This window comes from Pagrus pagrus, assembly GCF_965226575.1.
Source record: "Pagrus pagrus genome assembly, chromosome: 21".
Lineage (NCBI taxonomy): Eukaryota > Metazoa > Chordata > Actinopteri > Spariformes > Sparidae > Pagrus > Pagrus pagrus.
This window is the reverse complement of record NC_140208.1, coordinates 16,080,356-16,105,302: the sequence shown is the minus strand read 5'-3', so window position 1 is coordinate 16,105,302 and position 24,947 is coordinate 16,080,356. Positions and strand designations below refer to the sequence as shown.

The window sequence follows — 24,947 nt, the reverse complement described above, 5'->3', positions numbered from 1 at the left end:
AACACAAAGTACAGCTGAGGATGATGGGAATGTTGTTAGTTTGGGAGGAATTTGACACTGAATAAAAGGTCAGTGAATTACCAAAGTTACCATGAACGGCAATCCATCCTATAATTATTGAGATATTTGACTCAAAACCACAAATATTAAAGGATAAGTTCCCCCCAAAATAAAAATTCAGTCATTATCTACTCACCTCCATGCTGAGGGAAAGTTGGGTGAAGTTTTGTAGTTCACAAAACATTTCTGGATGTGAAGCTCCAGAAATGTTTTGCAGACTGCAAAACTTGTAAAGTAGAAGGGGACTTGTTTTTAAATATGACCATCTCCAAGTCTCTGGAAGCCCCAAGAAGCTGAAATGCTGTTTTGCTGTGAAGCTCCAGAAATGTTGTGTGGACTATGAAACTTCACCTGACTTTCCATCTGCATGAGGATGAGTAGATAATGACAGAATGTTCATTTTCTGGTGAACTCCTTTAATCTTGTGGTAGTGCTGGAGGAAAAAACAGGATTATTCCTCTGGGAGGCAATCCATACATTCATTGTTGAGATATTTCAGCCTAGACCAAAGACCAACATGGCCGTCCCTGCTTCAGCCTACATCCCTACAAGTGTTCATAATTTAAAATTTAACACCATTAGAAACTATTAATAGCTTTTTTTACTTGCATTTCTACTTGCTGTTTTAAGTTTTACATTTGCATCACAGATGGTGCCTTTAACATACAGAGCCTAAAGATAAGCATTCGCAGCACGTCAGTATGGAGCAGAACCATAACCGGGGGCAATAAAATGACAGATGTGCAACAAAACCTAAAATTACCCAGAAGCACCGCTGCCGTATAAATCCACAGAGTGTAACAGAGACGACAGTAGAACAGGAAAACAATGGAGTTGTAAAGAACGTTAGAGGAGGGCTCTTTTTCACCTGTCCAGGTGGAAGGCAGCGATCTCTGCATTGTGTCTCTGGAAGTCAACAAAGTAGAAGAAGTCTTCTGGAGTCTCCTCGTCCCTCTGCTGCCTGACAAACACACACATACACATACAAGACGTACACAGTGATCAAGCTGTCTGTAGTATATAATCAACATGTCATATACTGTCATATACTATATGATTTAGCCTGACGTAAATTAACCCAGGACATACCCTGAGATAACATAGTGTAATATAATCTTATGTAACCTAACATTTTATAAAGATTTCATGGACTCCAACTTTATGTTTTTAATTTGCATATTGGGCACTGACATAAAATACGTCAGATGATAATGTTTGGTGCTCATCGACCGTGGATTCGGTCCTCACCTCATTGGTTTGAACATAGCTTTAGCAAAGTTTTGCAGCTTCAGAGCCAGTTTCAGGTGATGTCCACTGGGCTTCACAACTAGAGCAGGGAGACGGACAGAAAAGGACACATTAGATGGTTAGGTACTAGTTGACACGAATCAACTTTTTATCACACGTTTGCTTTAGGTTATGCAGAAACGTACACTTATGTCAACTTCTAAGCTTGACAGGTAAACTCTGACCATCCGCTTACTGAGTCAATGTTTGGTTTTTTAGCTCAGTGCTCCCGAGACCAGCTCAAACTGGAATATTTTCTCTATCTGCCTGTTCCCTGTGATAAAGTAATTGGGGGTTGGTCACACAGCTTGCGCTCTGCTCTCTCAGTAGACTTGCGTTCCTCTCTCTGTGTCTGTCTGCATATTATGTCACAGCAGTAGGCCGAGCTAACCACACACACGCCTCCCCCCTGCTGCGCTCTGTGAAACTCCAGGGTTATTAATAGTTAACAATCGTTTCAACGTTTACAATCACGCCTTTTTTGTGGACATGAATGAAGGAGGAACATAAACAGTCCTTGTTGCCGTTGAACGCTGTCTTTCTTTGGTTACTGAAATAACGAGCAAATCTTTCGAGGTGGAATTTAAACCAGCGGGACGGGATTGTTTTGTTGCTTTTCTTCTTGGCAGCAAATGATGTTTGCGTGGTCAGTCACCTCGCTGTGCTGGTGAGGCACAAACAGCACAGAAAGTGTGAAAGAGCAGCGTGCATTGCTCCAAGAAATATATATACAACAAACAAACGTGAAAGACTGAAAATCCCCCAAAATCTGAGCTCATTTTGCCAAATGATCTTTAAAGGTGCACTATGTAGCTTTGGGGGAGAGATATTAAACAAACAAAGTGACCTTAAAGGACAACACAACTTCATACTGTTTAACTTTGTTTATATGTGGTGGACCCTGCCACCTTTCTAGCTTCAAACAGTGTTCTGGGGATCCGTATTTTCCTCTGAGAACAGCTTGTTTATTCAGTTATGGGAAAAAAATTATATTATTACCTCATTAATATTGTAAATATTATAATTCTGAGTTTGGATTTCTTCTTCGAAAACTACACAGCGCCCCTTTAAATTCTATATTTCTGCATGAAAAATTACATTACAGCCATTACATATTCACTTGGTAGCTACAATAACATCTATCAAAAGTAGCTTTTTCAGTCATCCATTTGTCCATTGGCAGCTTTGCCTTGCGTGCTGCTCGGCGGTATAGCTGGGAGACAGAGTAGGTGGAGGCGGGCTTGTAGGTTGAAGCGCTGGAAACGGTGGCTTCCCTCAGAGCATGAAGACATTTAATTAAGAGCGCTGCCTTTGAACGCGAACAAACGCCTGTTTTTTTTCCTGCCCCAGAGCAAGAGTCTCATACAGACCGACGAATCGTAATTTTGGTGCCAAATGCAAACAAAATCCTCTCTATCACAAAGGCAGCAGTGTGTTTGTCTCTGACAGTACCACTGAGCACAGCAAAGGAAAAGAGAAGAACAAAAGGAGATAAACAAAGGGGGCCAGTCAGAGATCGAACAATCATGCTGTTACATGCTGTACACAAAAAATATGAGATAAGGAACTTAAAACCCTGAACAGATATAGAAGCCTCATTTGATTCAGCGGTTAATGCACCATACCTTGGGTACAATCACATGCTCCTTTCAGGGCTTTCTCATCTTGAGTGTAATCTGTAGGAGATAATGTTTGTTAGCTTGTAACTTAGCACACATTTATCACCATAAAACGATTACATGTAGCAAAACAATGTCAAATAGTTCAACACCACAACACACATGGCAAGAATATTACCATTTTAACAGGCTCTGCAATCGAGGACAATGTTCACTAAGTCAGAAAACTGCTCTTTTACTTTACAGCACAACAGATTATTGCTTCTCAGTTTCTCAAAATTTAAAATGTTAAAAGCTAGTGGGAAATTAGAGTAATATAGGATATTTATAGGAAATGTGGCCTTAATTTTGATTTAAGACATGGTGGTGTAATTCTAGTTTTGTTGTTGTTAGCAGTGCTGGGTCAGGCATGTGTGAGCTGACCAATCAGAGCAGACTGTGTATGCGGGAGGGGAGGGGGGACTTAAAGAGAGTGTTTCAGACAGAGGGGGAATACAGAGCTGCTGCACTCGACAGTATGAGAAAACTGATGTGTTTTTTGAGCACTAAAGCATGTAAACCTATTCTAGTAGTGACCGAAAACAAAATTATGAACCTGAAAATGAGCATAATATGTCTCCTTTAAACCCCAACTATTCACCCATCACCTGCGCTGACGATCGTCATGCTCTGCATCTCCTTGAGGAGTTGTGGGATGGCGGGGTCTTCGCGGGAGTACAGAGCAAAGCGGTTTATTCCTAGGTGAAACTTCACCCAGCTTGCGTCGGGGTCAAAGGTCACTTCATGTTCGGTCACAGTGACGTTGGACACAGCTGCCGCCTCGCTATAGGCTTTCATATGCCTAGGGAGTGAGAGGCCAAGCAGAGGTTAACAGTCGGGACGTGAAAGTGCTCATACATTTTGAATGAGTGTTACATAAACAACAATGAGGTTGCCGACTGAGAGAGACTAGTGCTCTCTGGCTGTGGTGCTGCTAAACCTGGATTGCCAAGTAAAAAAAAAAAAAGAAATCCACTGCTTGGGCAAAACTTCTAACAACATTTTGTGAAGGCAGTGTTTTATTTTGGAAAGACCACAGATTTGGAGCGTACTTGGTGCCAGAAATCTGTGGCAAAGTGCATTCAACAGGTTTTCTTCACAGCAGGTCTTTCAAGAATGTGTTCAAAACAAAAGGGGATATGAGGAACTACATGAGGACACAGATATTAAATAAACGTGGTATACATACTGTTTTATTTGCCAATGTACCCCCTGTAGCCCAGTTTTATTTCTATCTAAGAGCAGAATTTGTAAGAAAATTCTGAATTTCCACAGCCTTCTCTGCTCTCTGCTACACTTAAAGCCTGAGCAAGAATAACCTGAGTCCAAAACAAATATGTCTGCGGTGAGAGGGTGCACCACATCGCCAGAGCTGACCGCTCTGAGTGGGACGGTCATCTCCCAACCCAAACAAACACCCGTCATGGGCTGGATGAAGCGGCGAGATAATACAGCGAGAGGCTATAAATAAGAGTTTGTCATCCTACAGAGCTGAAGTGACAGATCAGGGTAATCAAGACAATATACAAGTGCAGACCACGGAGTGCAGATTCAGAGGAAGTGAATAATGCTTCTGTGTTAATTTCTTGCAGCAGTCACTAGGAAGCCAGAAACAGAAATACAGGATGACTAGGGGTCCCATCACAGAAAAATCCTTAACTACCTATTTTAAATTTCAAAGATAGGGAAAGCCCCATCTTAATACAAAAGCCATTTCCTTACCTCACAGATGTGTCATATCTTAGCTCAGACCAAGTCATTTATCTTACAAAATCCTAACTAGAACTGTAAACTTCAGTCCTCAATCAGCACTCATCCCGTCAAGCATCTGCAATTGGCTAAAGTATGTGTTAGCTTCTCCAACAGTTAAGGTCTGAGTAGCTTTTCAATCATAATATTTCTGTGTTTCTGTGTGTGTTGGCAGATATTTTGAACTTAGGACAGGGTCTATGCCATCCCGAAATTAGGATTCCTAACATAGGAAATTCATCGCTTAGGATGGGTCTGTAATAACTAAATCCCTGTCATAACATTGGATTTTTTCCTAAATGAATTTAGGAAACATGGTCTCTAACACCAACAATTCTAAATACCATCCTACACTGAAAGATATGATTTCAGACTTAAGAATTGTAATTATGTCCCGCAAAACTAACTTTAATAAACAAGCAAACTGAACTGTTAATTTGAACAGTCAAAAAGCTCTTTTAGGTGTTGCAGTGTTGAGATGATGTTGCAAGATTTTGCAAGTCTTAAACACGCCTTTGGGCTATCCATTGTTTTTTGTTTTTTTCTGTACAAGGCAGCAGACGGAGGAGATCCGTTGCTCATATTTCTTCTTATTTTCCACCATAAGAGCCCAAAGTCTGTATCTCTCAGAGGGAGTGCACAGTGTCGGGATAGACAGACGGCCCCACGCGCCAAGACAGCCTCGGCTCCCACAGATTAAGATGGGCTTCAGCGGCTTTAAATCCTTGTTTACCTAAAAAGAGAGCGCTCCAGACGCGAGTTCTCGGAGTGACATGTTTGTGAGGGTTTCTCTGCCACCGTCGGCCCACTCGACATTTAGTTTTATGACGCATGGAATAGTCTACACATCCTGACGTCTGTCTGTGGGTGTACATCTGTTATCATGGGCAAATGCACAAGTGTGTTTGCGTGCATGTGTGCGTGTTTGTGTGCGTCTGCTGAAGGATTGGCCGCAATGTCAGTGAACCTGCCCCTTGAACATGTGCTTTCACAGTGAGATCTGTCAGCCAAAAAGAACTTCTTTCACAATAAAGTTGAGTAACACCGGGAAATTTCTCATTTAGTAACTTGTCAGCGGTTGCAAAATCATTGCAACTGTGGATAAAACAAGCAACATGTTACATTTTTCAAATTTAGAAGAATGACATCTGAAACTGACCTTTCCCAGCGTGACACCTTCCTCCTGTAGTACTCCATCAGCTGCTCCACCTGCAGCAGCCTCTCCTCCGGCCCCAGCACTGGAGTCTGGATGTTGTACAGAGGGTGAGCGAACAGCCTCCCCAGCTTCGAGCCCCCGTCTGCAGGTTCAGACGTGGTAATGTCCAGGGGCGGCAAAGAAGTCCAGTTGGAGAGCTGCGGGGTGGCAAGACCGCCGTGCCTGGGAAGGGTGAGGTTGTCGTCTGGACCACATGAGCAGAAGTGGCCCGATCTTTGCCCCACGCTCCGCAGCTTGGGCAGGAGGATGAAGTAAAGGTCAGCGGAGAAGATGGCTGTGAGGGTCGCGGCCAGGAACAGACGGTCTCTCCTCATCATTGAAACAGAGAGAGGAAATATGCTGAAGCTGAAGAAAGTCCTGACTATGTGCGACGCATCACTTGTCGGCTGCCTCCAGTCTCTCACACAGCGCAGGCGAGAGGTAAGCAGTCAGAGGTTTGGTCCAAGTCTCTCTCTCTCTTTCTCTTCTCTGTGTGTTTCAGTCTGTTCCTTCCAGCCTCACTTCTCTTCCTCCACCTCCTCCTCCTCCTCCTCCTCCTCTTTCCTTGGCAGCGACTGAAGAGAGAGCCGAGCTGAGAACGAGCATGTGTTTGCAACAGTCACTGACAGTTTGGCTGCTTCCAGGGACCTGCTGCTCTGAGGACGAGAGAGGGAGAGAGAGGGTGTGTGTGTGTGAGAGAGAGAGTGGAGAGGGTGTGTGTAGACTGTGTGTGCAGGTATGTACACAATCAGCAAATGACAGGTAAGTAGACTGAGAGTGAGCGTGAGGAGGGCGGAGAAAACACACACTCAGAGGCAGAGCAAGGAAGAAGTGTAGATGTACAGGTGTTGGTGTAAAAGGGTGTGTGACTTGCCTTGACATCCCTTCCCTCTGTCATCTTCTAGTCTCCTCCGCGCTCCACCTCATTAAATAAAGTCCAATATTGCTCCTCCTTCATCTCATAGAAACTGTCTCTTCTCCTGTCAGCCTCTTTGCTCTGTCATCTCTTTCTACCTCTTCTCTCCCTCCTTTCTCTTCTCTGCCTTATTTCGCCACAGAACTCCAGTCTGTCTCGCCCCAGGCGAAAAATTCCCAGCTGCACTTTTCCTTCCAGCTGCAGTTCCCACACATGAATCCCTCACTTTCTCTCTGACTGTCACGCTGATCTACAAAGAGACGCAAAGTTCAGAGCAGAAAAAGCAGCGCTGGAAAGGAAAAAAAAAAAAAGCTCTTGCACAACTTCAAGTGAGGAAACACGCAGGGAGGAAAAATAACACATCCCCTCGCTCACAGGCCACCTTTTCTTTACTCTCCCTCTCTGTGATTCCTGTGAAATCGCACAGCGTATAAGTTACGATCGCAGCTTGTTGCCCGTTTCGGCTCTAAAAGCCTTAAGCAGCTTTGTACTGAGGCAATGAAGATCTCACAGGGCATTTCCCAGCCTGCATCTGCGCTGTTGTTACTGTGGTATTTTGAAACATCTGTCGTCTGTTTGGGCGTGTGTGTGTGTCTGTCTGTGTCTGTCTGTGTGTGTGTGTGTGTGTGTGTGTCAGACAAAATTACGCATTAAGGTCTGCGAGGTTGTTCTCCAGGGTGTTTTATCCTCTCTGAAGAGTAAACAGGCTGAAAGAGGTCTGATGTTGGAAATTAGAGCTTTAAAGGTGCACTAGTTTTGGGGAAGAATGTTTAATTTTATGCCTAAACAAACGAAATAAACAAGCTCTCTTCGTTTTCATGACTGAATAAACACACTGACTTTAAAGAACACAGTTTTATACTGTTTTACTCTATTTATGTTTGGCGGACCCTGCCACCTTTCTAGCTTCAAACAGTGTTCTGGGGATCTTATTGTCCTCGGGGAGCAGCTTGTTTATTCAGTTATGGAAAAGATAAATATTTCTGAGTTTGTATTATTACCTCCATAATATTGTTAATATCAACATTCTGAGTTTTAATATCTCCAAAACTACATAGTGTCCCTTTAACCTGCCATTTTCTTGCTTCACACACACACACAGAGAGAGGCTAAGTGGGTGTTTTTTCAGGGACCACAGCTACATAAACAAAAAAGGGACGTTCTTGTTGTTCTTTTGACCCAAATGCATGATGCAAAAAATATCTTTTTAGACAAGCAGGAGCCACATTTTTCACAACTGAATGAGCTTTCCATATAAAGTTTCTGTCAGTGGTGCATGGTCTCTTGAAACTCTATTTTCAAACTGACTTTGAAAAGGAAAGAACGTCAGAAAATCCCACAACTAAAAGCCCTGATAGACCCTCTGGGACAACAAACTGAGAAATGTATGAATATGTCATTGAGGTTTTATTCCACATCACAAAAAAGGCAAAAATATGTCAATCTTTTGGTTGAAATTTTTATCACTTGATATCAAACCATCTGACAACACATTTGGTAGCTTTGAGTAATGCTGTGCAGATGCCTGAAGGGGCAAAAGTGCAGACTAGATGACTTGCTCTGTTTGTCCCAGCTGTGTCTGTTTGTATTTATCCCTAAGACACAAACTCAAGAAAAGGGAACTGCTCTTGCTTCCTCCCCCGCTAAAACATCCAGACTGGTGCTTAAAATAACCCGGTTTTTAGGGATGAGCGGGCAAGCACATGCAAATACGTACAAAATCGAATGTGGAAGGACAACAAGTAAAAATAGGACGTGTAGGCTTTGCATCACTGATCTGTGCAATTCAGCAGCACTGTGATGATAAGTAAAACGTGTGAATGTGAGGAAATGTCACATGCATCTTCGTTTACGTCTGACAGGACAGGGAGGAAGTTCGCTTCTCCTTCCAGATGCTGTGAGCTGAGCTTTTTGCAGCCAGTTAAACTCTGATACCAGGGATTGTAGGTAAATCCTCAGTTGAGAAGGCATCTCCTGGAAAAGGAATATGAGTAAGACAAAAACAAAAAGAGGAAAATGAAGAACAGACTTTTTTGCTTCAGGTTTCAGAAAACAATTTTCATAAATGTGGAGCACCGACATCGGGACATTCTTCCTTCAACAGACATCTAAAGCGGTGAGATGAATCGAGGGAAGTCTTTTGAACTTCCTGTCTGACCTCTCAGTGGTCACTCCTCATGAATTGGCAGGAAAAGCCTCTTCCATATCTAGGCCACAAAGAAGGCACAGTGTGGCAGCACATTCACAATATGAGATGAGGAAACAGGCGAGGGAAACAGGGAGAAAATGAAGAAGCTCAACAAAGGGTTAGATCAAGTTCAGATTTAGAGCAGTGAAGACAAAAAACAAGAAAAGGAGGAAAAAGAAAATCTGATTTTTCTCATCAGATGTATCTAAAATAGAAGGCAGAATTCCTCTCTTCTGTCTTTTATTCCTCTTTCATTATCCACTCCCATCAATCATGTGATTTTGGACGTTCCTACAGGCTGACTGTGGAGCGCCACAGCCGCAGTTGTGGGACAAAAGGAAGTGGAACTGCGCCCTCACATTCCTCCAAGAATTGATCGAGCCTTTTATAGTCAAGTGTGCTGACCAGTCCTTTTCTGCTGGCCGCTACTGCGTGTGCTCAAACCTAGACTACCCCGACGACAAAAAACTATACCGCCGTGATGTATTTACATAATACATTAAAAATTAAATAGAGCAGAGCAGCAAGTCAAAATGACTGTTGTACAGCAATATGTATCTGATGTCCGCCAATACAAGCTAATGTTCACACCAGACCAAGTCAGACTAGCAGAAAAAAGGGTGTTGAATTGAGCAAGAGGGAGTTGAAATAATTTTTTGTAACAAGAGGGATGTGTCATGTCCTCCCTTCAAAGTTAAATTCTGTTGCTTTAAGTTGCAACATCCTTCATACTAGTGGGAAATGTTATTTTGAATAGGCAAGCTACCTTAGACAGGTTTACATGTAAGTCTAATAGTTTGTTTACCCATTTCATTCTGTACTACAGTTAGATAGGTAAATAGTTTAAGGAACTGTTCAACATTTTGGGAATTAGGTTATTCGCATTCCTGCCAAGAGTAATACAAGGTTTAAGACTTGAAACAGAGGGAGCCTGGCTCGATCCAACTGTAACAAAATCCACCTACCAGCACCTCAGGGCTCTCTGCTTTTTGCTTAATAACCTCTCAGTGATGACAAGACTCTAGGAAGTCAATGTGCTCTGCCAAGACATACTTTAGTCTCGCACATCACCTCCGTAAAACCACAAATTGTCATTTTTACACCGCATACTTTGTATGGATTAAACAAACAAGAAATGACATGTCACTGACTGAGCTTTAGAGGTTCCTTGCTAGCTGTTTGTCCGGCTTCCAGTCTCTATGCTAAGCTAAGGTAATTAGCAGTAACCTAATTATTACCGCACGAACATGAGAGTGGTATTGACCTCTCATCTAACTGTTGTTAAGACCGCAAATAAGCACATTCCTCAAAATGTTGAACTATGCCTTTAAGTTTGTATAGTTTATTTGCATGATTCTGGCATTATTTTTTAAGAACAGCACAATAAAAACAAAACTGCAATGAAAAACATATTTGTAATTGCAGTCACTGGGCACTAACAGAACATAAAGATCACGTATTCATCAGGCGTGCAGGAGGAGGAGAGAAGGGACAGGATCCAGTAATCAGTACAAAATTCACCTGTAGGATCAGAGTCTGATGGGGCGAAAAACATCCAATCAGCAGTGATTGCCGTGGCGGATGTCATCAAACAGATGTCTGCTCTCATGACACAAAGCAACCTTCTGGCAAGAGTCCTCACACAGATACTGACACACACACAGATGACGGTTGGATGGATGTGCATTCATTGAGGGAAGTACAGAAGACAGTTGAGATAAGAATTACAAGTGGTGTGACCATCAACAGTGTTTACACTCATCAGCTACTGATTGTGTTTACCAAGGGCTGCTGAGGTTGCTCGTGGTCATTCTCTGGTGGTCTGATGGATGATGCTGAAGTGGATGACAGGAGACAATGTTAGCTAGTGTGTGTGTGTGTGTGTGTAACTGCCTGCCTGGGTGTGGTTGCTGAAAAAGCACAGTTAATCGCTTATTTTGGCAGGTTCTGAGTTATGGGCAGACAGTGAAAGGAAAATGTAGGAAATGTCTTGCGGATACACACACAACACACATATACACACACAAAAACCTTGAGCATTTTTGCACTTAATTTTTTTTTCCTAATCTGGCTTGTGTCTCTGGAGCAGAACATTGCCCAAATGTTCCTGAGCTGAGCTCCAGATTTGAGGGGAGGAGAATGCGAAGAATGCTCTGACTCTTGTCTTCATAACGAGGTGAAATTGGCCATGATTTAATCAGAGTATCGGGTTTAATTAGCTTGGAAGGCCATCCTGACCTGTATGTACAAACCCTTTCCTACAGTATCCACACACACACACACACACACACACACACGCACACACACGCACACACACACACACACACACACACACACACACACACACACACACACACACACACACGAGTAGGATTCTGACGAAAGTGGTAATTATTGGAAGGGACAGTCCTGGTGCACAGTGGTTGGAGATGGCCTGGGTCAGGGAGAGGCCATCTGTGTGTGTGTGTGTGTGTGTGTGTGCGTATGTGTGTGCAGCACCTCCACACCTGTTTGCGCTGAATGGTTACCTTCAGAGCAGCATTCTTTCTGTGAAGTTTGACCCCTGTTGTTGGGGTCAGTCACTTGACTTTTGACCTCTCTGACCCCCGCGTCGTCACTCTCAGTCCTCTCCTCCTCTGTGCCTTCTGACAGTTTCTTCCTATGAATGTCAGAAAAGATATTGCTCGTCGCTGAAGGCAATTCACTTGTGCAAACACAAAGCTGTTGACATTAGATTAGACAGGTTTCCCAATTTTGTTCATGTCACTGAAGTAGACAGGACTTAGATTCGTGATCTCTGTTGGATGATGTTTTGTCAGAGTCCAATATCTGTGTGTGTTTTTGTTGTTAGATTTGATTTAAACCAGAGCTGTAGCTGTTCCCCAGTTCTGTGGTGTAGTTGGCCTGGTCTTGAGCACTCTGTTTTCCCTTTGTGTGTGTGTGTGTGTGTGTGTGTGTGTATGAGCTTGTTATGCATTTTTGGTCTGCTTTTTTTAGTAAATTAAAACTGACTGATAATAATTTCAACACATGCTAGAGCTCAACTTCATGTATATACAAGCTAATAGTAGCTCAGTACGCAATTTCATACCGATTATGGTTTGAAAGAATGTTTGGCAGCCTCTTTGTGGAAATTTGGGATGTTTTGTTTATGTTAAATGAAACATTTGATAATGTACAGTATCTACTTCTTGGTAGAGAGACTGCAGCCATGCTAGCAGCTCTGTGAGGCTTTACTTTAGCAGCATGTTGAAGTTTACTATGCTGATTATCTTAGTCTGCTAATTAACAGCAAACACAAAGTGCAGCTAAGGCGGATGGGAATCTCATTAAGGGATGAACAAAGCTATTAGAATTCATGAGCTTCGCCATGAATGTCTGCATCAAATTTCATTGACCAAATTCAGACAGTGGCCATTTTCTTCTGCCAGGGTGGGAGGCTCAAATGCTGCGATAGCTGAAAGTCATATATAAATGTAGGACAATTTGACAAACTGTTATCATTTCACAGCTTCCTGATTGATCAGCAACTGAAAAAAATGACAGATAGTAAAAATCTTGTGGGACATTGGGCCATATTTCAAGAAAAAACAACATATTTAATTGCCCGTTAGCTAACGTTAGCATTCAGCCACCTCCTAGCTAATGTTACTGTTTGAGTACATCCAGTGCGTTTCACTTCCAAATAAATGTGTCCAAGATGTGCATTGATATTTAAGAATTGATTTATGACTTTCCTATCACATAGGGTAATACTATCAAAAGGTAATGTTAGCTAGGAAGTGGTTGAATGCTAACATTAGCCATAAAGGCAGTGACAGACAGAAAGAAATTGATGCAGACGATACAAAATACTGTACCTCTATACCACTCACTTTTTCTCTCTCTTCCTTAAACACACACGTGCACTAAATCACCATAACCTATCATTTGAATTTCAATACAGTTCTCTATGTGGTACGTCTCAATTAAGAGACCACAAGCAGCCATCAGCAGCATATCTTCGCAAGCGTTAAACCATAACGTTAAATATATATGAATACATACACCTGCATGCAGACGTGTATTTATGTACTGAAGCAAGTGCTGACTCTGTTTTTCACTTCATCTTCTTAAATTAGGAGTGTTCTTTCCTTTACCCAACATGTGGCAGAAATATAGTCAGGCACACAGCAGAGGGCCTCGTCCAAGCCAGAGTTTATGACCTTTAACCAAACTGAAGTTTCTATTCAAGACTCAAATGTCTGTGGAAACAACGAGGGAAGTTTCTTTTGGAGGAGGTTCTAAACCATGACGTACATTCTCTATATTAGATTTGGCACAAACCAATCAGGGCTCAGTATTGACATCATTATTTGTTTGGACCTGTCCCGTACACTCTACTATGTGTTGGCAGAGCTGAGTGATATCATTTCAAAAAGGCTGCCATGTTTACACAGGTCATCCTCAAATTTTTGGGCTGTATCATCCAATATGCTTCACAGGCAGCATGTGCGCAGTCATTTTTAGCATTTATGGCTTCCAATGGAAGAGTCAGCACACCACTGAGCGACACAGAGTCAATCTGTTAACTCTTAGTGGGTTCACCAAATCTTCCAGAAAATAAACTTTTGTTCAGATTTTGGCATTTTTTCCCCCACTAATGTGATTTTGTGTCACAAATTTAAAGAGACCGTTCACCTCAAAATCAAAAATACATGTTTCCCCTTACCTAAAGTGCTATTTATCCATCTGGGTTGCTGAGCTTTGGAGACATCATCCGGATGGATGTCTGCCTTCTCTTGAATTTAACGGAACTATTTTTTCTCTACCAAACTAAACCTTCTTTCTGCACAGTGATATGGCTGCCAGGTTTAGTTCCTCCATGAAACTGCTAACAACAAGGTCTGTGGATTATTTTGAGTAACCGGGTCATGATTTCTGTAAAGAGACATTGCTGTTGAGATTCTAAAATGCTTTTTTAGGTGCTTCGAGCATCAAAGGCGAAAGCCATCTCGTTCAATTATATCTAAGAGAAGGCAGACATCTCTACGGCCTACGGAGGACACACATGAATTTGTATTTTGGGCCTGGACTGTTCCTTTAAATCAAGTTGGTCATGGATGCACTGCCATTTCTAAGCTGCCACTGTGACTGATTTTCATGTTTCCTATTATTTGACTCATGCTATCGTGCGACAGAGAGGAGCTGATCAACCTCACCTCTGGTAAGTAGCTGGCTCAGTGATATTCCACATCACTTCCTGCCTGAAAGAACCCACATGATCTCCATCTTTTGTCCACAGTCCAACAGAGCCGTCAGCTGAGGCTGTGAAGACGAACAATCTGTCAGCCACCTCGAGGACTTCCACACTCACTAATGCTCTCTGATGAGCCTTCCAGCACTGCAGCAGAGGAGGCCGCTCAAAAACTGGCTGCGTAAAAAAGAGAAGCCCACAGGTATATGGGACTGTACAGTACACATTTACTACATACACTACAGTGCACACACATCCTCACCTGGTTTTGGATGTCTAGTGCAAAGTGACAGATGTCCCAGATCTGAAGCCAGCCTGCTGTGTCTCCAGAGACCAGGATGGTGTTTTTAGGCTGATCTGAACTCAGGGTCAGCACACACTCATCTGTCTGCTCTGGAGCGAAGAACTGGCCTGGAATAGGGAGGAAAAAAACAGAATTGCTTATCATTTTAACAATAGTCTCTGTAGGTCTGGTTTAACGCAGGTCTACAGGGGGAACAACTGTTTCGCTCAAAGTTGCATGTGAGGGAATCTATTTACAATCTGACTCAGTGCAAATTTTAAAACAGTCTTGACCTAAATGACAAATGTACCTCTGAGACAAATTGCTACTCTTTAAAGGTTTCTGTTATGTCACACATCTCCCTATTATGTCACGCTCTCAAATTCCTCTCTGCTAGAAATATGCATATATAGAAAGATACAGACACTCACATAAATGCACCCTGGCTCGCTCATAGACCCATGCATGCGCGTACACATATGCAGCGGTCACAGTGCATGAATCCCACACCACTAAACACAGATGGGATCTGGAAAAAGACATAGTTGTGGGCTGCCAGGAATGGTACAGGCAGGAGGCCAAGTCAACAGTTCAGTCTGACTGTCACAGCTCGGGCTGTTTGTAAATCCATCTCTGCTTGTCAACTGCTCGTACACTTCGGTGCTTCTACCTCCCTCATACTGTGAGACTTGATGTCTATTAATTTTAGATGCGTTTCCTCTGAAAAATACTCTCTGCATCCCCCCCTCCTCTCTCTGTCCCACTCACCGTAAGTGTGCGTCTGTCCAGTGATGCTCCAAAAGCAGAGACAGCCGGCCTGAGATGAGACGAGGACACCTCTGTTTCTCAGCTTTCTGCTGCCAGCTCGATGCTGCAGGAACAGAAGGCTGTCCACGGGGGGCACCACTCTAGATTTACACAAGCAGAAGAAAAAAATACTAGATATTAACAATGATTATATTTACATTTTACATTTACATTTTAGGGCATTTAGCCGACGCTTTTGTCCAAAGCGACTTACAGTAATTAATACATTCATACACTGATGGCGGTGGCTGCCATGCATGGTGCCGACCAGCACATCAGCAGCAGTTTGGGGTTCAGTATCTTGCCCAAGAACACTTGCAGACCAGGGTAACACAGGTAAACATGTTAATTGGTTTGAGGTGATACCAATTAACAGGGGACAGTAGAAAGGATGGGGCGAGGTTCACTGCTTTGTGAAACACATGAATGTATAAAGGATCTGAGGCGGGTTGGATGGGCTCAGGAACACTTCGTAAAACAATGATTGCAGTTTCCTCACATCTGTTCAGTGGCTTCTATATTATCACAATGGTGATGGATGAAGCAAGGAGACGATGTTTGTCAGACTGAAAATGAGTTCATATTGGCACGATAACTCAACAGCAGTGCTGAACCTTCACTTAAGTTTTCTCACCCTCTCTGTGTCGGACTCTGCAGATGGAGCACGGGTCCTTGCGTCTCCAGCCTCCAGATAATGACCTCTCCATCATGGCTCGCCGTGGCAACGACCCCGAGAGCGGAGCACTGACTCACAGCCAGGATGTGGGATTTGTGGACGCTGCTGGACTTCCACGACATGTCCGCTCTGACATATAAATCCTGTAAGTACAATGAATACACAGATGTAAATATTAAATTACAAGTGTTTTCTTGTGGTATTAATCACACAGATATTTAAAAAATTCAGACTGAAAAACAGCAGTTTAACTCAAGAAACAGTGGGTCATGTTGTCTTCAGGCTCTGCTGTGTGCATGAATTTGCTGCTTGAAATTGTGAAACTCGCACCACTTCCTCCTGTGTGACAGTTTACAAATGGTCCGGGATAACATGTAATTGTTTGTGTTGCCTTGTGGAGAGCGGCTCTATTTCCTTCTCTGGTTTACTGATTTTGTTTACACCTCTGGGCTACAGTGTTGTGGTCGGCTCTTAAAAGCGCTGGAAACTCAGCGTGGGGGACGTCAGCGGAATACTAGCCCAGATGTCTTCTGTGGACTTCTTTGATCTCCCCGGGTGCTTTTGTTCATGTAATGCACGTCATTCGCTGATATTTTTCGTGCTCCCGAACAACAGTCCTCACATTTTCATTTCCCTTACAATGAAAATTCTGGCTCTGCTGACACAGGAGCCTTTACAATGAGAAACATTATGAGCAGGACTGGGAATTTGCTGGAGAAGCATGAATACTGAATGTTACAACTGTATTCTTCAGGGAGTAAGTCTGACCGCACGGCAGATGGCAGTTAAAGGGGTAAAGTGTAACACAAGAATTTGAGGGGTGAGAATATGTACGTCTGCGCACCCTCACTTCATACTGGTGTTTGTACTGGCACTGGCAATGCTTCATCTTTATTTCTTAAGACCTGAGTGTCAGCATGTATAAGTGTGTAGGTGGATGTGGTTTATTATGCTCTGAAAATTTCTAGACATGTTTGTTGCCGTAATAAAAAGACATAAGAGGTCTCGTTGAACGACGTGACAGGCTTATTGACTTTAGCTGGGTACCTTTTGTGCTACTTTTGCAGGAAATATTTTCTGAGGTGAAAATTCAAACTGTTGTCAGCGTTCTTAAGAAAAATGCAGTGTTTTTAAGTCTGTACCAGATTAGTCACTATGGTGATAGCTGTTTGTGTGGGACTCATCATCCAGCAGTCAACATCTGGGGAAGAAGTTGTGGACGAGCACAAGTGAGAAGGCTAAGATCTTGACATATTTAAGCTTTTTGGTCATTAGTGAATGTGATTGCGGCACTTCCCAGAATCACCTGTCAATCAAAAACGTCTGTTATGTATTTCATGCTGCGGTTATCTGTCAGTGGCATGAACGATCTACACGTACCAGACATTCATAAAAAATGTAAGAATGTCTGGTATTTTTGTTTCTTTTAGTTTGTGGTATTTTCTATGTCCAAATTACACTGACTGTTCTCCACACTACTTCAACTTTGATATGTAAAGTACACTGGGATGGTGTTGACTACTAGTAGGCCTATGGGGCACTGTTTTTAATACAATATTTACACCAAAATTAGCATGGATATGCAGGTTTTTCAAACGCAGGTAAACCTGCCTTCTCATTGTCAGTAGACAGGTTTGCCTTTAGTGCCTGGTGTGTAATGTTCAGTGTCAAGAATAGGCCAAAAAACAGGGAAGAGTAGAAAGCAGCAGACTGACTATTTATCAGACTATAGACTTTCAGAGCAGTTTAAAAAAAAAAAAAAAGTTTTTTCTGAGTGACACATCTCACTTCTTTCTCATCTCTGTTGAGAGTTGCACAGGAGTGACAATGTCACAGTGGTTTCTTTTTATATCTTTTACTTTTACAGTCTCTCTTTCAAACTTGACGCTGACTGATCAATGTTTGACCGCTGCTTGAACAGATGGATGGAAATGTATTCACGCGCCAATGTCCTTTCAGCGTGCGTCACGGCATCGCCTTGGAAAAGGGGCGAAAATTTGCATGTCCACCGGAGTGTCATGTTTCCATCACTGCCAACTGGAGCTGGAGCCGATAAATACCTGTGACTACTGCAAAGTCATTTTTCCAGGGAATGAAGGTCGACTATACCCATTCCCAATGAAGACAAAATCCAGATGTCAGTTGGTGTTCGTGGGATTTTTTTATCCGGTTTGAAACAGGTCCAAATGATACACAGTCCTGCTGATGGTTTCATTCTATTCCACTGAGTTTGTTGCTGTCATGTGCCAAAAGATGCAGCAATGCATTGTAAAAAGCAAAATAGTAACACTGCAAATGTTTTAGGAATTAAATATATAAAATAAAAAAACAAAATGTATTGAGACTAGGGAATAGCTTTTACATTACCTGTGCCAGTGATATAATTTGCCTTTAAACAGATTTCTATAAGTTCTCACCTATTTATTTCTAATTTTGTAAATTGTTATTTACTTTAATATAACTGTTGTATTTTACGTTATTCTGTTTTCATGCATGCCATGTGTGGAGGCTCGGGGTTGTGATCCTACTGTGTTTTGTACAATTCCAACCACAGTATCTTCTTCAAAAATAAAAACATTTAATTACAATAACAGGGTACCCACTCTTTTCTAGACTTTTGCTTTTTCTCTCATTTTCAATGTGTTTTCCATGACTGGAAAATTGGTCAACTGTTTTTCAGGTTTTCCAGGACTTGTGGGAACCCTAGATAAAAAGATTGTATTCATTGTGTTTATGAGAGTCAAAGTGTGTGTTTACATGTGTTTTTTAAAATCTATTTTGGCACTTTCAAGACGTTGTGAGTTAGAAGTCCCGGTCACAGTCCTTTACAATGTGTCTGGCATGCTACTGGGATGAGGCTGGGGGGGACACCAATGACGGCAAAAGGTTGAGGACCACAGGGTTGAATTAGTAGTTTGTTGTAATCATCTTGTTTTTGCTGACCTCCAGGGGATTCATTTCAAACTTAGTTGCAGTGACAAACAGGTGTTCTCTGACACCCTATAACATCACCTGTGTGATTACAGGTGCAACAGATCAGACTTGCACTCGGTGACAGTAGTCCAGTTAAATTACTCTCTGTGAAACTGCTGTAGATCAGCAATTAAAGGCTAAAGTTAATTTTACCTTGGCAGCCGCAATATCATACTGAACGATCCGCTGACTCCGCCCCACAGCCAGCAGCTGGTTGTCGTGGAGACAGGTCAACCCAGTGACTTCAGAGTCGGTGACTGGCTCCAGCTTGTGCAAGTTGAGGCCGTTGAGTAAGTTCCACACCTGCTCAGGAAGTGAATGTCCTCTCATTAACACACTCTTTTTAAGTCTCTCATAAAATGTGAAATAAATATTTACATCGATTGCAACGAATTTACTGTAATTTTTAACCTTCATGGTGCCATTGCGAGCCCCAGTGATCAGTCTTCTGTGGGAGGAGTCGAGGGCCATGCAGGTGAGTTCCTCTTCTCCATGAGTGTTTAAGATCTGAAGCCGCCTCCTGCCTGTCTCCACGTCCCACAAAGACACAGATGAGTCGGCGTGTCCAGTCACCACCTGTCTCAGGGTGGAGTTGTACAGAGCACAGGAGAGGGCGGGACCACGTTGGATGTTTGGTCCAGGTTCTCTCACGTCATCCGTCAACCATCCGCCTCCTCCTCTCGTCGTTTCAGTCAGACGGAGCAGTGCGAGGTAATCTTTGCATCCCACCACTAAATGAGACTGCACAGGAAGAGGAGGGCTCAGCAACAGGAAGGGGAAGTTGCCGTGTTCTGGGATTCGACCTGGCTGCTGACAGGGGAACTGAAGGCGGACGGTTTTCAGACAGTGATGGCTGGAAATGTCCCAAACCCTCAGCTCCTGCCCAGGGAAACATCACTTTAGTAAACAACATGATTTCATATGAAAAACAATAAGCTACTGTGATTTCATTTCTTTAATGACTCACAGCATCTCTGGAGTAGCTGAATATCTGCTCGACAGCCCGGTAGATTGCAACATCCAGTACAGCGGTGCGGTGACCCAACAGTGTAGCCACAGGACATGTGGTCACAAATGGGGTCCATAGTCGGACTGCTCGGTCACACCCTCCTGTGACCATCAGCTGCAGGGAGGCATTGTAGTCAAAACATTTAGCTCCCTGAAATGAGACAAAAGGAGCAGAATATGTTGCTTTGTGCAGACATAAATGCACACAAACTGGTGTTTTATAGTTGTGTGTTGGGAAAAATAAAGCATGTCCACTTCTAAAAATACACATATAGTAAGCTCTCATTAGTGTGGGAGTTTTTAAGGTTGGGTTTATTGTTAAAAATGTCCAGACAGTTAATTGGAGTATAAAATTAGATGAAAAAAAAAGCTATTGTGAATAACAGGAAGCTCCACCACCCACTTTAATAATGTTTTGTGCAAAAGCATTACTTCTTTTCTCCACAGTCCGTGGCACCGTCTGCCTCTGGCTGAGAGTCAACTTCAGAAAAAGTTACTTGGAAATTTAAATGTTTTTAACCTTCAGTTAGGTCAGTGTCACCCAGAGCAGAGTACTGTGACCCAAACATGTCCATCTGACCTCGTTCCACATCAACAGTGGATAACAACAACTTGTTGGCAAGACAACAGTTAAGAATTGGCAGAAAACCAGATCAGTATCTTATAATATTAGAGCCATTATTGTGAAACTACTACATTTGAGCTGTGTGCCAATGTAGTTATTACACTTCTTGATATGAGATTGGGTTGAGAAATTTACTTCTGATGGATAAAAACACACTTGAGTACAGTATTATGTGAGGCCATAATTATACAAGTCTAACCCAAAGAAAAAGGTACAATATAGTATACTTATATTTACAAATGTGAATACATGGTAACCAACTATTCAATAACAGATCAGGCAAACTACACTTTGATGTCAGTTACCTGCTTAAATTTCCAAATATAAGGCTCCTGCTTCAGTGTCATGTTCATGAAAACCACAGAGGTGGTGTCACTTTCTGATGAGGTCATGATGATGTTGGTGTCGGGCTCAAACATCACTCTGTTGACTGGCCCCTGGTGGATGTTGGGGATGTGGCGGTAGGAGACCATGTCGCTGTGTTCACCCAGGTCCTGTTAACACAATAAATGCTTCAGTATTGTTTGTGAAATTGGAGTGTTATCAGTCTATGTCATCACTGTTAGATACATTTCTCTGAGCTCAGTAATTCAATATACAAGGCCAAGCTTACCGGGACAAAGATCCTCTGTGGGCTGCTCTCTTTCATTGACACATTCTTAAAAAGACCTTTAAATGGGTTCAGGAACCACATGAGATGGACTCCACCCTTCTCATCCCCCAGGAGCAGCAGGGAGGGTCGCTCTGGACACTAGACACACACAGATTTAAGCGGTGAATTGATTGTTCTCAGAGTGAATTTGTTGGCTTTAAAAGAACATTTCAAAAGAAAACCGGTCCTACCTGTATGTCATGCCAGTAACAAAGAGCAGTCGGGACACTACGAAACCCTTGGAGGAATGATGAGACAAAGAAACATTTAGATTTTTGTACAGCAATTGATTTTTATCAGTGACCAGCTCAAGTGTAATCAAGCTCACCAAACAGGTGGACATCCTCGAATACACTGGCTGTGGAGACGTTGACGAAGTGCAAGTCCCTGCAGTCGGTTGCTATGGCAACCCTATGGACATTGCCCATAGAGACGGCATCAGTGGTCCAGCCTCTGAATCTCCTCGTGTTGGCCACTTCCTCTGTTGGGTCTCCAGCAAGCTGGATTAAAGAGGATTAAATATAAGTGTGTGTGTGTGTGTGTGTGTGTGTGTGTGTGTGTGTGTGTGTGTGTTGTACTTCCCCACGGATGCCATAAATAGTACCATGATGTCACTCACCCCTAGACTTTTGAGGATGTGTAGGCTGCTGTTCCAGACAGTGATTTGACCCCCTTTACTGACACTAATATAGCGCAGTGGAGGAGGATGGGAAACAGCAACCACACGCACTGTTGGCTCCCGCTGCAGAGGAATGAGTTCAACTGTCATTAATAAAAAAGGTCATCGGAGTAATAAAAGTCTTACTTTTAGAAAAAAACATAAGCAGAACTAGAATATAGACGAGAAACTGACAGAAAGAGTGCAGACAGAAAAATGTGTTAATCCACACCTCCAATCCAAAATTACCTGCAGCATCTGTGTGGATTAACAGATTTACTTTATTACAGCATTAGTACCTTTATTCACTATCAATTGGAAAAGCAGTTAGATAGGATTTAAGTGTTATACTTAAATATACACGTTGTTCATTTTGTTAAACCCATGTGAAGGGTTTGTCAAACACTGATAAGCCATGAAGCAACTATAAAAAGTGATATACAGCAATTCCCTTTCCAGAACCCCAACCAACACCCTATGCTACTCCCTTTTAGCTTCCCTCACCAGGTAGCATAATTGCTATACCGTTAGCCGCCGTTCGTTGCTAGGCCGTTAGCTTGGGCTAGCGTGTTAGCAAAGCTTTTCTGCTGCGTACTTCTGCCTGGGAGTTGGTGAGAATGATAAGAGAATAATGCTACCAAGGTAAATATGTGGGCCATAAAATTAAAAATATTACAACACATTTTTCCTACAAAGCACTGTGGGGGTAGACTAACACTGTTGCTCTTCGGCTAATAATGTTAAGTGAAATTGGGGTTGGTTGGGGTTAGGTAAAATACAGGTTTGGTGTTTTTAGTGTAAGAATGTTTTGTTGTATTGCATTTATTTGTCAGGACCAACAGCAAATACACTAGCTAATTTGGCTACTTACAAATAGAAGATGCTTTGAGATTTAGCTACTAGCCACCACCTGCTGTCCCTAGGTAGTTAATGTAGACACAAGCAGGTACAATCTGTGCCAAATTACAGTGGGCTCTTTCTTTTTTGTGACCCCAGTAGTTATTTTAGTGTAATTGTTTCGACACTTGAGCATCCTGCCAAGAAGCACCATTCCTTCTATTTTGACCAGGTGTATCCAGGTGGATCTACCTTGTTGTGAGAGCAGTGTCTGATCTGTGGCTGGGAGTCCAGGAGAGCCGCTCTGGGGATGGAGGCTCTCTCTCTCTCAGTGTACTCCAGAAGCAGGTAGGAACACACCTGCTTCCACTTCACCTGTCCAGTACAGGTGATGTCTACCTGCATGTAGCACAGTTAAACACTCACAATGTGATTTTCTTTTCTTATCAGTACTTCGACAAAGACTTAATTTCTCCTCACCTCACTGAAGAATCTCTCAACCCACGTGTCCTCAATATCCGGACCTATCACAGACCTCAGAACCTCCCGAAACTCCTCCATTTTCATTCCACGCTCCTCATCTCCTCCTCTGTTCCTTCCACTCCTTCTATTCAGCCTGTTTTCGTGCATCTGTACTCCAGCTTTTGGACAGGTGAATGCATTTCTCAGGAGCTGCAGGTGCTCGGGGCTCAGTTTCTCTGCAGGGCTGACGCCACAGGCTGGATCACTGCAGAGGGAAGCACACAGCGGTGATCATCGAAAAAGGAAAATCTTAATTTGTGCAGAAATGTTTTCAAGTTTTTCAACTCATACCAGGTCGAGATGGTCTCTGCTGTCAAGACTGCCACCAGGAGCCACTTTAAGGGGCTTCTTGTACACCACATTTACAGATCTTGCTACTTCCTTCCAAAACATCTGAATTTTTCATTTTTCTTTATAGTTTATCTGAGGTTAGGAGCTAATCTTAGTTTTACAACCAGCTCCTCAGATGGATTGTGATCAAAACATCCATTTAAGACGCTGTGCCTGAGTAGGACTGAAGCCAAAGATCAATCAGGGACAATTACATGTCGTAGCATCACTTATTTTAGCTTTTTAATGTTAAGTAATTCCATCCAGTCACCGTCATCTGGTCAGAATGCAGAATGAATGCAGCGCTCCCAAGTGGCAGCACTGAGCCAACACACTGCTGAGCCAAAAAAGTTTAATATAACATTATGAAGTCTGCATGATGTGTATTCATCTGAAACATACATTTAATATATGTAAACTGAACAGCACTTGGTAAATATTGCAAGAAGGGAATAAGTGATAAGTGTTTCAGGGGATGTGTTTAACAGATCAAAGTGTCCCTGACCACCAGCAGCTCCTGTGTGGCCCTGTTGCTCAGGGAGACTTCGAGCTCCAACAATACGTCACCCGTCTCTCAGCATTGTGAGCTCTTTTCCAGATCCATCAGGACACACATGAGCGGTCCTTTACATCGTGCAAATTACTCACAATTAACCAACAAAGCTAATGGGACCGTAAAATAATTAAGTGGTAAAAGTGCATTAGTCTGCTGAAAATGGAGTGGAGCAAAAGGCTGCTGTATCTGAAAGAGCTGGTGAAGCTGTGTGGGTACAAATGTGAAATGCATAGAAGACTTCACATCGTTTCTTTTAATGTTATGGAAGGACGGACGTGTGGGCGGATGGATGAAGACTGAAAAGAGCATATTTCTTTCACTCTGTGTAGACGTTTTTATTTATTCGACAGGAGGATATTTGAGATTATAAAACGTAAGGAGCCATGGACAATAAGGTACAGCACACATATCACAGGCCTTTGTATGTAGGAACAGGTCATATACAGTGATCAGTTATATTTATTAAGATAAGTCAGGACAAGAGAACTCACCAGAACCGGCTGTGTGGCACTTCTTTCTCATAACACGCCCATGGATTTCTGTTCTTTCTTAAGGTGTCCATACTGATTACCTTAATAAACTCCTCTTTAAAGCCTTCCAGACGCCACACATTGCTCCTTCTATTCTACATTTAATCCAGTCCCAGTTCTTCACCATATCCTGGTGACAAGCAAAGATGCAGCAACCACAAGTTCCCCTCAAAAGCGCTGAGTCTCTGAGTTTGTTTCCAT

General features: G+C 42.7%; 3 protein-coding genes and 1 long non-coding RNA gene across 6 annotated transcripts in view; 2 read left to right on the top strand and 2 right to left on the bottom strand.

The window, feature by feature from the left end:
* fam20a (FAM20A golgi associated secretory pathway pseudokinase) overlaps positions 1-8,801 on the bottom strand; it is a 12,826-nt gene extending 4,025 nt beyond the window's left edge. The window contains exons 1-7 of the mRNA XM_084342721.1: positions 8,719-8,801; positions 6,824-7,115; positions 5,914-6,600; positions 3,614-3,807; positions 2,973-3,023; positions 1,309-1,387; positions 929-1,021 (exon numbers count right to left, since the gene is read on the bottom strand). Of these exons, the coding sequence (XP_084198847.1) occupies positions 929-1,021; positions 1,309-1,387; positions 2,973-3,023; positions 3,614-3,807; positions 5,914-6,287 (791 nt within the window). The 5' untranslated portion in view covers positions 6,288-6,600; positions 6,824-7,115; positions 8,719-8,801. The remainder of the gene's footprint in view (positions 1-928; positions 1,022-1,308; positions 1,388-2,972; positions 3,024-3,613; positions 3,808-5,913; positions 6,601-6,823; positions 7,116-8,718) is intronic.
* Positions 8,254-24,947, bottom strand: LOC311250730 (cilia- and flagella-associated protein 337). 3 transcript variants are annotated; one of them, XM_084342720.1, is made up of 19 exons: positions 24,708-24,947; positions 23,289-23,535; positions 23,061-23,207; positions 21,933-22,055; positions 21,642-21,813; positions 21,505-21,551; positions 21,275-21,412; positions 20,967-21,155; positions 19,996-20,187; positions 19,440-19,907; positions 19,182-19,331; positions 16,014-16,198; positions 15,341-15,480; positions 14,552-14,700; positions 14,255-14,466; positions 11,561-11,712; positions 10,836-10,888; positions 10,575-10,702; positions 8,254-8,839 (listed from the first exon to the last, which is right to left on the bottom strand). In XM_084342720.1, the coding sequence occupies exons 1-18, from the start codon at positions 24,776-24,778 to the stop codon at positions 10,613-10,615; spliced, it is 2,925 nt and encodes a 974-aa protein (XP_084198846.1). In that variant the 5' UTR covers positions 24,779-24,947; the 3' UTR covers positions 8,254-8,839; positions 10,575-10,612. The 3 variants fall into 3 exon arrangements, with proteins under 3 accessions (XP_084198846.1, XP_084198845.1, XP_084198844.1); XM_084342719.1 differs by lacking the exons at positions 23,061-23,207; positions 23,289-23,535; positions 24,708-24,947 and having other exon boundaries at positions 11,582-11,712; positions 21,933-22,017; XM_084342718.1 differs by lacking the exons at positions 8,254-8,839; positions 23,061-23,207; positions 23,289-23,535; positions 24,708-24,947 and adding an exon at positions 8,953-9,072 and having other exon boundaries at positions 21,933-22,017.
* LOC311250733 lies at positions 14,370-18,276 on the top strand. The gene is made up of 3 exons (XR_014621313.1): positions 14,370-14,491; positions 16,037-16,200; positions 18,015-18,276. It is a non-coding gene; the product is annotated as an uncharacterized lncRNA (long non-coding RNA).
* Positions 23,073-24,947, top strand: part of LOC311250729 (myoferlin-like) — a 33,541-nt gene continuing 31,666 nt past the window's right edge. Inside the window, exon 1 of the mRNA XM_084342717.1 lies at positions 23,073-23,156. Within this exon, the coding sequence (XP_084198843.1) occupies positions 23,119-23,156 (38 nt within the window). The 5' untranslated portion in view covers positions 23,073-23,118. The remainder of the gene's footprint in view (positions 23,157-24,947) is intronic.

Bases quoted from the DNA above. Each gene is read 5' to 3' on its own strand.
- LOC311250730 (XM_084342720.1), bottom strand. From the start codon at position 24,778: ATGGACACCTTAAGAAAGAACAGAAATCCATGGGCGTGTTATGAGAAA. The intron at 21,413-21,504 runs GTAGGACCGGTT...GTGTGTGTCTAG, and splicing joins GTTACTGGCATGACATACAG to TGTCCAGAGCGACCCTCCCT. The intron at 21,156-21,274 runs GTAAGCTTGGCC...TTGTGTTAACAG, and splicing joins CACAGAGGATCTTTGTCCCG to GACCTGGGTGAACACAGCGA.